General features: G+C 35.0%; 2 protein-coding genes across 2 annotated transcripts; one reads left to right on the top strand and one right to left on the bottom strand.

The window, feature by feature from the left end:
* LOC18595946 (photosystem I reaction center subunit VI, chloroplastic) lies at nucleotides 7,092-8,653 on the top strand. The gene is made up of 3 exons (XM_007024124.2): nucleotides 7,092-7,287; nucleotides 7,438-7,564; nucleotides 8,358-8,653. The coding sequence occupies exons 1-3, from the start codon at nucleotides 7,160-7,162 to the stop codon at nucleotides 8,535-8,537; spliced, it is 435 nt and encodes a 144-aa protein (XP_007024186.1). The 5' UTR covers nucleotides 7,092-7,159; the 3' UTR covers nucleotides 8,538-8,653.
* Nucleotides 9,083-12,315, bottom strand: LOC18595945 (rop guanine nucleotide exchange factor 12). The gene is made up of 7 exons (XM_018123306.1): nucleotides 11,795-12,315; nucleotides 11,363-11,479; nucleotides 11,034-11,188; nucleotides 10,837-10,911; nucleotides 10,445-10,717; nucleotides 10,028-10,348; nucleotides 9,083-9,769 (listed from the first exon to the last, which is right to left on the bottom strand). Exons 1-7 carry the CDS (start codon nucleotides 12,078-12,080, stop codon nucleotides 9,371-9,373), a joined length of 1,626 nt encoding a protein of 541 aa, XP_017978795.1. The 5' UTR covers nucleotides 12,081-12,315; the 3' UTR covers nucleotides 9,083-9,370.

The following is a 13,327-nucleotide window of genomic DNA, read 5'->3' as shown; positions in this document are numbered from 1 at the left end:
TGGAACAACATCAATCGGAATAACATAGTGATGTGTTTATACCTGGTTCATGGTAGAGCTTTGAACATGATTTGGAAATAGAACATCCAAATCAAGGAAATCATCAAAAGGGGCTAGCTCACCCTCATTTTCAGCTTTATCAACATCAACTAATTCATCATCAGATTCATCACTACGTTTAGAGTCACATGATTCTTCCTCAATCTCAGCTTCAAAAGTCTCTTCCTCTTCAATCGAGTTAAATTTTACTCTCGCAATTGTTTCTCTTTACAAAAAAAAAAAAGTATGATGAGGAAATGAATTTAAAAAAAAAGTAAAAAAAGAAGAAGCAAAGGATGAGCTTACTTTTCGATGCACATGTTTTGTTTGATGAGTAAGAACGCGATGAACATCATCTTCTTCTTCATTTACATTTCTTTTCTTTTTGAGAGAAATTAAGCGTAAGGATACATCGAAGTTACTTATAGGAGGAGTGTAGAGACAAGCTCTGGGATTAGTCAAAGGCATAATAAAATATCTCCATTCTTCAACACACTCCATCCAATAAGCAAACCATTCAGAAGTGTGAATACCAACTCTATCAAAAGCTGGGACAGTACAACTCTTAAGTTTATCTAAACGAAGTTGAAGTCTTACCATGAGGAATGAAGAAATGCAAGAAGAAAAACTGATAGTTGAAGAAGAGTCAGGCGGAGCTGGTTGATCAAACCTAAATTAGCGTGCCACTCTAAAAGGAGAATATATCTCAACAGAAAGAATATTTATATCTCCACTTGAACTGGAACTCTCAATCATAGATGACAATTGGGAACTGTGAACCCATACACAAAAGTTAATACCTTGTGAACTCATTCTTTCAGATTGTAGAGGGTGGTGATCATAATAAATTCCTGGATCACCGAATCCATTTGTGGGCTGCACATAAGGTTTGGGATTGAATTCTTTTGTCACATCCATCACTTCAAGAACATTACCTCTCGGGAGTCGATCATGCCATGCCCAAGCTCTGTAGTTATTCCTGGATAAAGGGTTATTCACAGAAAAAGATGCAAAAGGATATGCATTAGGCACAGGAGCGCAAGTACCAAACCTTTCCCATAGGCACATTTGAATGAAGGAAACATCCACATAAGTCAAAACCTTGTAACGCCCAGTTGATTCAACAGTTTTGAGTTGGTACAAGTCTAATCTCTTATATAATGAGCCTAAATACAGTGGAGCAAGAGGAAAACGTATTCCCTTAACAATTTTTATTGCTAAAGGAACAACTGGTGAAGAGATATCATCATCTGGATACCTTGGGAGTACGTGTTGTGCCAACCAAAACATTGTTAAAGCTACTAGCTCATACTTATGGTCTAGGTACTCAGGAGAACCGATCTCAATACCTTTAGCATTGAACTTTATATAAAAAAACCCCTATCCAATTAGAGAATCGTGCAACCTTCGAAGTTTTACTCAAACTCTTAAGTAGATCGAAGAAAAAGTTTCGAGTACATACCTCTTCTTTAGAACGCTTAATAGAGTGAAAATCATCCTTTCCTATACAAGGAAGTTTCAAGAGAACACATCCATCTTCCAGAGTGAAGGTAAATTCCCCCCATGCAGTAATCATAGCATGAAAAAACGTGCTCCACCTCCCAAGAATAGTACGCCACACATCTATCCTTTTTTCTCTACGAATATTGAGCTTGGAAGTGATACGTATAGCATCAAGTATCCCAGCAGAAGAGAGAAGTTTAACAGAAGAAGGATTCTTCAACACCTTAGTTACCCATTCATCCCAACCATGAACAAATTGAGAATTGGAGCCTAACTTAGTAGCAAAAAAGAGAAACTCACCACGTTCAAACCTGAACTTCAGAATAGATTGTCTTGAAATACCACTTCTTCTATGAGGAGGTGCTTCTGAGCATAAACGATTCCAATCATATCCAACGGCCTTTGAGGGATGTTCGTCAACTTGTCTGGCATGAACCTCTTCCCAAAAATGATCTCCTTCTCTTTCTCTAATAATGTCATCTTCCCAATTTTCAAGAACAGGAGGAACTTCACCACTCTTTCTTACTCTAATTTTTTTGGGAGCAACTAATTTGGAATCACCATTCTTCCTTTTATGTGCAATGGTTTTTTTTCTTGTTGTAACCCTTCTAAGCTCACCATAATTGATCTTCGGAGGGACACGACGTCTTAGGCATAGAGGATGATGGAAAAAGAAGCCTACAAACGTGATCATGAAAAAAGATATAAGTATACATACATAATAATTTTTCTATTTTACTTATTGATTATGCATAAAAAAATCACAACCACAAAGTAAAATAGTCAAAAACTTATCAAAATTATAGATTTTGATATTATTATTTTAATATACAAAAACAAACAGAAATCATACCTGTCGTGCAACGAGCCAAGTAAATAAAGGATTGAAACAAAGTTAGAGTAACATAAATATTCTTGCTTTGTGATTTTCTTCTATAATTAAAATATTTCATGCATAAATTTTTTCTCATATTTTAATTAAAAAAAATTCATGTAGGGGGCAATAAGTAAGAAAAATTCAACTAATTAAGTCNAAAAAAAAAAGGAAGACATTCAGCTTTTGCCAGTTTTTTATGCATTTACTAGTTTGTTTCTTTATTTTGGTATTTCTCCCTCTAGCTGACATGCCGTTCACTTTATTCCTTTTCTTGCTTTCTTTATTCTAATATTTCTCTTTTCTATTAAACACTATATGCCAAAATAAAACAATAAATAATACTAAAAAATAAATAAATCAAGAAGCCTATTACTCCAATTTGTAAAAAAAAAAAACAAACAAACAGAAACCACACCTACCTTACAACGAACCAGAGTAATAAAGGATTGAAACAAAGCCAGGGTAACATAAATATTCTTGCTTTGTGATTTTCTTTTATAATGCAGAACAAGTGAAGCGCTACTTCACGCAGAATAAGTGAAGCGCTACTTCAAGTACTACTTAAAGTAGAACAATTAGAAAAAGTAAAGTATTACTCCATATGGAACAACTAATACAAGTAGAACAACCATTTTGAATAGAATAACCGCTTCACTTGGATGACAGTGAAAGTAGCTCAGAATAAGTGACAGAGTTCATGGGTTACTTTCATCTTGGGATGTTTCAGAGAGTTTGGCTTGGTGGCTCAGATATGAAGGTAGTTAAGAGGTGTTCCTCTTAACCCTTTCCTGAAGTACAAGTGTTTCACCCTCTTATCTTGTTCTCGTATACTTATTCATGTACAGCTTATTCTCTTGTACCTATTCTCGTACAGCTTCTTCTCTTGTACCTATTCTTGTACACCTCTTTTCTATTACCTTTACTTGAGAACAAGTCTTACTACATCCAATTACAGTAACGGTTCATTAGGCGCATTAAAGCCTATTTTTATGTAACCGTCACTTTTAGCATTATATATAGAGCCTCACAATTCATTTGGAAAGACTCTTCTCTCCCCCTCCAAGCTAACACATTCTCAACTTGAGAGCTTCTCTCTCTAATTATCTTGTACTCTCTAAGTCTCTTTAAGTCTCTTCTTATTGTCTTCCACCTGCCACAGCACTTAGTACTTTAAGAACTGCTTCAATCTTCTTCTCTGCCACCTCGGGCACATCTTTTTACTTGTTTGCAACGCTTCCTCTCCTTATCACAAGAACCCCCTTTACATTTTTTTTCTCTTTCCTCATATTTCAATTTAAAAAAAAATTTCATACAGGGGGCAACAAGTAAGAGAAATTCAACTAATTGAAAACAAAAAGAAAATTAAAAAAATTTAATTAAAATAAAAAATTATTTATGTACTTGAATATATATCTATAATTCTTTCAATAAAAAAAAATTTCAGCTCATGCATGAAAAAAAATTTCTGGTTTCATATTTTAACTTGAAAATATATATAAAAAAAAATTTCATGCAGGGGGCAACAAGTAAGAGAAATTCAACTAGAAAAATTAAACTGATTGAAAACAAAATTAAAAAAAAATTACAAGAAGAAGAAAAATTTACTTACTTGAAAAGATTCGCAAAAGAATCGACTTTACTCTAAAATTTGTTTTGCTTTACTTTGAATATGAATGAAGAAAATTGTTCATAGTAACTTGATATTTATAAGCCACGTAGAATCAAGGTTTTTATGGAAAAGATATTAAATATTATTGCATAATCAATAAAATATTACAAATAGAATCAAGATTTTTTTTTTTTATGAAAAAGATATTAAATATTATTGCATAATCAATAAAATATTACAAAGATATTGAAATTAAAAAAAAATGCAATCAAATATTACGAAAGACATTAAATATTATTGCATAATCAATCAAATATTACAAAAGATATTGACATTACAAAAAAAAAATAGTATTACACCTTACACAAGATAGAATAACATGTTACTACCTAAAGTATTACTGGCTAAGGTGTTACTATCTAAAACAATACTGTCCAAAGCATTACTGCTCAAAATGAGACAGTATAATACGTTATAGTACAAAAAAAAATTTACTTTAAATTAATACATAAGAATTATTTTTAACAATAAATTCTTATGCAGGGGGCAAAATGTAAATACTAGATTGTGGTTAATACTGTTACTCTAAAGAATTACATTACAATATAATGTTGTACAGAGAACAACCAGAACAAGTGAAGTGCTACTTCACGCAGAATAAGTAAAACAAGTGAAGTGCTACTTCACGTAGAATAAGTAGAACAAGTGAAGCGCTACTTCACGTAGAACAAGTGAAGCGCTACTTCACGCAGAACAACTAGAACAAGTGAAGTGCTACTTAAGGCAGAATAACTAGAATAAATAGAACACTACTCCATATGGAACAATTAATGCAAGTAAAACAACTACTTCGAATAGAATAATCACTTCACTTGGATGACAGTGAAAGCAACTCGGAATAAGTGGCAGGGTTCATGGGTTACTTTAATTTTGAGATGCTCTAGAGAGTTTGGCTTGGTAGCTCAAATATGGAGGTAATTAAGAGGTCTTCCTCTTAACCCTTTCCTGAAGTACAAGTGTTTCACCCTCTTACCTTATTTTCGTATACTTATTCATGTACAGCTTATTCTCTTGTACCTATTCTCGTACAGCTTCTTCTCTTGTACCTATTCTTGTACACTTCTTTTCTATTACCTTTACTTGATAACAAGTCTTACTACATCCAATTATAGTAACGATTACTTACATTAATATTCTTCATAATAATGTCATTCATTAGACGCATTAAAGCCTATTCTTATGTAACCGTCACTTTTAGCACTATATATAGAGCCTCACAATTCATTTGAAAAGACTTTACTCTCCCCCTCTAAGCTAACACATTCTCAACTTGAGAGCTTCTCTCTCTAATTATCTTGTACTCTCTAAGTCTCTTTAAGTCTCTTCTTATTATCTTCCACCTGCCACAACACTTAGTACTTCAGGAACTGCTTCAATCTTCCTCTTTGCTGCCTCTGGCACATCATTTTACTTGTTTGCAACGCTTCTTCTCCCTATCACAAGAACCCCCTTTACAATCCCATATAAAACACGATGGGAAAGTATCTTTTCATTTTGCTTACACGCTACACTTGGAGTGGGCAAGTTTTGTTTGCTAGGTTCTCAGATGTAGTGTTCCACTACAACAAGTGGATAGTTTGTAAAGTTTATTGATGAAATGAATTTTTCCTTTTTTCTTTCAAAAAAAAAACCGACACTAGTAGAGCAGCAACAAATCCTATACAAAAGCAGTTTCACTAAAGAGCAAAAACTAAACAGCAAAATAATAAGGACATCTACCACAAGTTTCTTTCTAGGCAAACTTTTTAATCAAACACGTTGGTTTGCTAAGGAAGACTATTTGATTTAATTTAAATAATTTCATTATTTTTTTAAGGTAATTAAATGAAGTTTAAGTTTGTTCATCTTAAATAAAATTAAACCTCATTTGAAAATTTCCAAAATAAGAAAAACTTGTAGGGCTTTTTATTGAAGAAGTATTAAGTATAACATTTTTTGCTTATAATGGATGAAAAATGGGAGAAGAAGAGAAGGAGAATGGGTGAGAGGGAATTGGAGAGAGACAAAAATTGTTTTATTTTTCAAAGAAAATTGATTATATTTATTTTCAAGTCTCTAAAAGTTTTAAATTTATTTTTTGATGAAGTGACTCTATCTCATAACCAGACAGTGTATAAAAATTATACACTATTAGTGCATCAAATATAATTTCATAAAAAATTATTATTTTTTCTATATTGAAACCACTAAAATTATTTAAGAAATTAAAAATGGAATAAAAATATAAATTTCATCTTAACTTAACTATATTTAATAGTTTTTTTACTAAGAGTGTAAGTTCAATTTCTAAGTTTAAAGAATTTTTCGACATGTACTTTAAGTGGTTTTTAATTTAAAAAAATAGTTTATTGTATCGTATTCTTCTACTAGAACTATTTTATTTTTTTAAGGTTTTGGTTGGCAAAGAGAAAAGTTGGGGAAACAAAATGATGTAGCATCACTAATGAAACGATTATGAGCTAATTTTCATTATGGATAAATTGTAAAATAAATATTTTTGTTGGAAAGTTGCATTATATTTTGGTATATTAAAAGTAAAAGAATGTTATAAATAAAAATATACTACTATTATTGACCCTACTCTAATTTTCATTATGGATAAATTGTAAAATAAATATTTTTATTTGAAAGTTGCATTATATTTTGGTATATTAAAAGTAAAAGAATATTATAAATAAAAATCAACTACTATTATTGACCCTACACACACAGGTTACTGACTCAACAATGCTGACTATGGGTGATGAAATTGTGCTACAATCATAAGGGTTCTTATAAAGCCAATTGAATCCGCAGTGGACAACTAAAATATCGCAGCCAAATACTGAGGCACTGAACACTGCCCGTTATTATTATGATTTTCTTTTCTTTTTTGAAGATTATAAAATGGATAGGCTTATCCAGGTCGATCCACGTGGCACCAGCTAAATGGGACTCCATATCTCTCTCCAGAAAACCCAGTTCGCCACGTGTCCAGTTGAGATCCACGCAGAAGATCAAAAGCCCAAACATCCCCATTGCCAACTGAACTAAACCCGCAAGAAAAATAGTCAGGAACCAAAACCAAGGCCATGGCTTCTGTTGCAACCTTAGCTGCTGTTCAACCCACGACCATCAAGGGCCTTGGTGGAAGCTCCCTCAGTGGAACCAAGCTCTTTGTCAAGCCAAGTCGCCAGAGTTTCAAACCCAAAAACTACAGGTAACCTGACTTGTGTTGCCTGGGAATAAATCCTTATGCTTTGAGCCCAATTTATACATATATAATATTGTTTAAATATTTGGCTCTTTGATTACGAGGGTGGCTAATCTTTATAGTTCTTTCTTGTATGTCTCTTTTGGTATTTGATAGGGCTGGTGCTGTGGTAGCAAAGTATGGTGATAAGAGCGTGTACTTTGATTTGGAGGATTTGGGCAACACAACAGGGCAATGGGACTTGTATGGGTCTGATGCTTCTTCACCATACAACTCTCTTCAGGTTTGAACCTTATTTCCAATTTTGATGAATATAGTTGGGGAAGGATTTATTTACAGACTACTTTTACACAGATTGATGCCTTCTGATATTGTATATGATATACTAGCGCATCTATAACATATTTAAAAAGAAGTCCCAATGGGGCAGAGAGAGTGAAAGAGAAAAGATATTCGAGCAAAGAGAGAGAAAGAAGGGGCTGCAAAGAGATCAGAGTTTACTGTTGAAGCATAGAGGGGGAGTGCAAAGAGGCCCGTGTGTTGCACACGGGTCATACTCTAGTTCATGTTAATAGACACCCCTATCCAGAAACACTTTTGGTCAAGATTGACTTTTGCAGTCAAACTTGATGCTGAGTGGAACCTGCGTTCATTGAGAGTCGAACTCAAGACCTTCCCCACTTACTAAATGGGTGCTCTAAACCAGCTGAGCTAGATTTTATGATTTAATCGTCAAGGTAAAGTAAAATCATGAAGGATGTAGAATAGAGAAATTTCTTGACTCCATTCCAAGATTTATGAATCCAACACTGTGACAATATCCTGGACAATGGTCATTGCTATTATTCTGGTAACATCTAGAGGTAGCAACCTTAACTAAACTGTTGTTAGTTTAGTTTAATTACTAACGGTCATCTCAAACATGGGAAGAGTCAGGCATACACCTACCCATGTCTCCAGTCATTGGTCAAGAATGATTTAAGTCCTGTCAAATTCACCTTAATTATTTGCAATAATTCCTGATAGGAGAATGTTTAAGATTCACTAACATTGTGCACAAGCGTTTGGAATTGCAGAGCAAGTTCTTTGAGACATTTGCAGCTCCATTCACCAAGAGAGGATTGTTGCTCAAGTTCCTGCTCTTGGGAGGTGGTTCCCTCCTTCTTTTCCTCAGTGCCACTGCTTCTGATGACCTTCTACCAATCAAGAAGGGCCCACAACTTCCACCAAAGCCTGGGCCACGTGGCAAGATCTAATTTAGTGGAACTCTTATAAGCTTTTCACTGTATGTATCTTCTTTTGGTTTTGAGACATGTAATGCTACAAATCACCTTGTTAACTTCCAATCCAGTGACATTTGTTTCATGCTTAATTGGTGCATTACTTCTAGTTCCAATCTGTGGGGTTTGATAGTGATCCCGTCATGTCTGATAACAAATCAGTATTTCCATTCAAGAATTGAAAATGTCTACCGCCCATTTCCACTGTTAAGGAAATCTTAACTTTTTTTCTGGTAAGAAGGCTGCTCAGCATTGCTTTCGTCTGCCCTTTACTTCTCTTCAGCAGGGGAGTCATAACTAATAAATGCCTCATTCTCTGGAAAGATGCTGAGTTCGTGTGATTATATCACAAGTCATATCTACTACCAAGTCATTGATCCACTGTATGAAAATGTAGGATAGGGAAAGCTTAATAACGACGAGACAATTTCACAAGCAATGGGGATAAATAGCTATTCGGTGTGGTAGCATTTGAGAAACACGGATTCTGAAGATAAAGTCATAAATCATTTGTTGTTCAGTGGCTGTCAAACTACAATTGCTTTATTGGTTTTCAAAGATAGCATATATAAATGCTTTTAATTCCACAGTTTTAGTTATCTTCCCTATTTACAAAAGGAAGGAATAGAATAATAAAGCAGCCCACAAGTCAGAGTAATCCATCCTAGGTGTGAAAAATTATATGTGAAGGTCAGGCTTTCTCACTCTTTATATTCCTTAATCTATCGCACTCTCTCTATCTTTCTATCGCTCTAACAGCTTTCAGTTGTTCTATTATTTTCCCTTAATCTTCTCCGCTATTATTGTCTTCAATGGCGCGCCGTTGGGCTTCTTAATCCGCCCAAGCTTTCAAGATAGGAAACCTTCTTGTTAGTCACTACGTTCAGTTTCTGCATGTGCTTTGCATCTCCCTCTTTGGATAACTCATCTGTCGAGTCTTTGTTAGCCTCAGAGTCATTTTGATCTAAACTCCACGTAAGTAAATCTGAGAGGGTCATGGAGTTGGGCGTATCCGCATCATATTTTGGGTTTGGAAGCACCAAAATAGGTTGGCTGTCATCCGTTAAAGGGTTCCTTTTGCATGATGCTTGACTGGGATTTTGGGCAACAAAATCAGCGTGGAGGACATCTTCAATCCTAGACAAGACCGTAAAGGCCAAGCTTTCCAGTATTCTTGAGTAGCTCTCTAGGACAGCCTGCCCTACATCCTGTGATGCCAACAAAAAATCCATAAAATAAGTTTCCAAGGCGTAGGTGATATTCTCATGGATCAAGCTTCCTTTACCATGAAAAGGACTACGAGAGGTTTGACCTTCTCAGGCTATGCTTACATTAAGAGGAAAACTTGAGCTATCATTGTGATAGGACACTAAGAAAAAGCAATAGGAGATATTAACGATGCATTGTCTAAGAGGATCATGCCAATGTTTTATAAAAAATTTCTATGTATCAGCAAAATCAAGTACCCGGTTGTATTGGATTTTGCTGATGTCTAGTGAAGATTGAGGAATTCCTGGGAACCGTTGTTTGATAATGAGTAAGATGGTCTCAGCTCTCTCCTCAAAGAGTTCTCTCTTCTCCAGGCTAACAGCGGAACCCCAAGCTGATTTTCCGTCCTTTTGGTTCATCTTCCTCTTCCATATTATTATAGATGCCTCAATTCTATTCTTGAGGTCTACAATCTTGTGCTCTGATGATAAGTCCATGGTGGAGAGAAATTGATCAGGATCAAAGAATTCAACTGTGATACTCCTATAGATTGAATCACCAAGACTAGCTCTCCCATTCTAAAAAAATAAACAACGAAAGGTAACGGTGAGCAAGGGATTTGTGAAACTAGATTGCATGCAACATATTAGATATTTGGAATTTTCCTTCTTTACCTTGGGGAGGGATTCAATATAGTTTTCAGGGACCTCCATCTCTGACAGAACTTGGGCATTAATTGCCATTGCTGCTTTAAGCACTTGAGACACACAATCCTTTTGGTACTGCAGGTTTTTTCTTGATGCATCTGACAAACCATCTTGGGGAACTTTTACAGTAGGCAGCCACCATTTGTCATCTTTTCTCTTGTTGTTTCCTTTTTCTGAGTCTGGGGCATCTCTTGACAAATAATAGAATTCATTTTGGTCCTTGAAGTTATCTAGGCAGTCCTGAGCATTGTAAGTTTAGCATCATGAAATGAGGTACTAGATTGTTGCTTGATTATTATCACGATTGAGCAAATCTATGTTTAAATGAACTAAAAGCATATATAAGTCTATGTCCTTACAGTAAGCAATGTGTCAATTTTCCGCAAGGCAGGAATGTTCATATGAAGATCTGCCCGTTGCTTTGTGACCATTATCTGATAATCAAGAAATAAAGATTCTAAGTTATACTTGATCCCTGGAGAAAATGCATGTATGCATATAGATATAGCCATATAATTGCTCAGATACTGTCAGAAAGAAGGGTGGAGAGAGATACCTCCATGTTTGATCCATCTTTGTTTTTCTGTTGAGAAGGAACAAATTCAACAATGTGATCAGTGACAGATAAGAGCCAATCTATTTCTTTTCTCCACCTTCCTTTCCTTTCAGCTGACATAGGCTCTAGGCGTGATTGTTCACCAAAGACAGAAGCTGGATGACATTGAGGTACAACGAGAAACAGAATCAAGAGAAATTGATAAATATAGGAGAGCATATATACTGATGAGACCAAAGTTTGTCATTTCCTATTGATTAGGCAAAAGCCATTCTCAATTTAGTGCTGTATTATATAGGAGAGAGAAAAAACAGGAAAGGAGAAAATACCTGCAAGGTTTGTAATGGCATTTGACAATGCTAAAGCTGACGAAACTCCCTTCCCTCCACCTGACATATCCTCACCTAAGAGTAATTTAGCAAACTTTTCCTTCATCTGCTCCATATCTGAATCAAAATCATGCATATATTTCATAACCAACAGTCAACAATAAGAAACCAGCCTTCTCTTTATGTTTTATAATATAGAAAACCAAAATCTCCAACATTAGAAAAATGTTTCTCTAGGGATGTATAATTCTATACCATAAAACTCTCTGCTTAGAGGAATTAATCTATAACATATCATACTGTTTATTTTCTTTTCAATCATATCAAAATTTGAAAGATTATTGATGACTCCAAGAATACAATGGAAATATATAGTATAAAACATTGCATGCAGTTAAATCCATCCCTAGTCTAAAGAAGTATGAAACTTGCCATTTAATAGCTGCTTTTCTCTGGCTTGGAAGGCAGCAGCCATTTCTTCCTTGCCGATCCTTGACCTGAGACCCCTGTCGCCTCTATTCAATGACAGTAGATCATTTTGAGTTCTTGATCCCTGACTTCTAACTGCTACCTCTTCCCCCATACCTGCCTCTTCTAATCTACTAGCACTCTCAATACTCAAACTCTTTGCATGTCTTCCTGTGTTCTCATTCATATCCCTGAAATGAAACAACCTAGACCTATAATTTTCTTGTTCTTGTTCAAGAGCCCGAACCATCTTTTAATGTTTCTGGAAAACAACTTGTTGCAAGGAGTCAAGCAATACAAAGAGCAAATAACAAACGGAGAGAAAGATATTGTTGTTTGTCCTTGTTGTACGAGAGAGGTATGGAAGAGGGAAAGGAGACCAAAAAATAACAAAAAGGAGTCCCCTCTTCCAAATGATTTTAGAGAGAGGTGTGTTATTGGGGAGTACAGAGAGTTTGACAAAATTTTGGGGTGCTGATTGTTGTGTTGGTTTCTCCATTTTAGTGTATGTAATGGTTGAACGTGGGGTGCATGTTCGAGAAATGAGCTGTGAGTTAAAGGAGAATAATCCACAACAAATTTAGATAATTCTATATGTTGGAGGGTCTAGTTTCATTCATGAAAGCTGCAACAATTGGATGGTTCATTTTCAATTTGAAGGTCAAAGCCTGCTAAAAACCAGGGGGGGTGGGGGGCGGCAGAAGTGATTGCATCATGCTTATATAAAGTAATGAGCACCATTTCTTTCCATCCTTTTATATTAGTAACAAACAACCCACCAGAAGGATTTAAACTTGATGGGGCAGCAGATGAAGGAATCAAATTACAAGAGAAAACAAAATCTAATTATATCCCACTTATTATTTTTGTCTTATAGTATAAGGAAAGATTAAATTTTATTTAGCCTGTTGTTTGTAAATTAAACTGACTAAACTATCAAAGCCTAACCAAGTTAAACCTCCCTCATCCAAGAATTCTCTTGTAAAGGTCCTAAATCTCATTACATATCAGAGGTTTTTCCCTGCTTGTAATTGAATCTTTGATGAAAGCCATTGGCTTCTTGAATCTTGGGTCTATTCTGTCCATCCAACCAACTGCCCATTTCCTGTAGTTTACTTTCCTAATCATGCACATTCTTCTGTGGATGAATCCAATACCTCGTGACTGAAAGGTACAACAGCAAATCTTGTGAAAACTATTCTGTTAATTATTTCAAGAAACTATAAAAGAAATATATATATATATCGATCTATCTCAAAGGAGAATCAATTGAAGTCAAAGCATTATTTCTTGTGATCAATGTTAGGCGAAGTGTTAAAAATGCATCATGCCAAATGATGACAGGCTTGATTGCATTGGCTTATGAAACCCGTGAAGCACAGCCACAAGTTTTAACCAAAATTTTATTGCCTCAATATATCTTTTGCCAACTGGTTGATTCTGCTTTCTTCTTATGGTCTTATGGTCTTGTTAGATTCACAAAGGTAGCATGGGGAA

Source organism: Theobroma cacao, chromosome 6, assembly GCF_000208745.1.
Source record: "Theobroma cacao cultivar B97-61/B2 chromosome 6, Criollo_cocoa_genome_V2, whole genome shotgun sequence".
NCBI lineage: Eukaryota > Viridiplantae > Streptophyta > Magnoliopsida > Malvales > Malvaceae > Theobroma > Theobroma cacao.
The sequence above is the reverse complement of the archived record's forward strand: the minus strand, read 5'-3'. Positions and strand labels throughout refer to the sequence as shown.

Coding starts and splice junctions, on each gene's coding strand:
- LOC18595946 (XM_007024124.2), top strand. CDS start 7,160: ATGGCTTCTGTTGCAACCTTAGCTGCTGTTCAACCCACGACCATCAAG. Junction 7,288..7,437: donor TTCAAACCCAAAAACTACAG/GTAACCTGACTT, acceptor GGTATTTGATAG/GGCTGGTGCTGTGGTAGCAA. Junction 7,565..8,357: donor CACCATACAACTCTCTTCAG/GTTTGAACCTTA, acceptor TTGGAATTGCAG/AGCAAGTTCTTTGAGACATT.
- LOC18595945 (XM_018123306.1), bottom strand. CDS start 12,080: ATGGTTCGGGCTCTTGAACAAGAACAAGAAAATTATAGGTCTAGGTTG. Junction 11,480..11,794: donor AGAAAAGCAGCTATTAAATG/GCAAGTTTCATA, acceptor ATTTTGATTCAG/ATATGGAGCAGATGAAGGAA. Junction 10,718..10,836: donor AAATTGACACATTGCTTACT/GTAAGGACATAG, acceptor TACAATGCTCAG/GACTGCCTAGATAACTTCAA.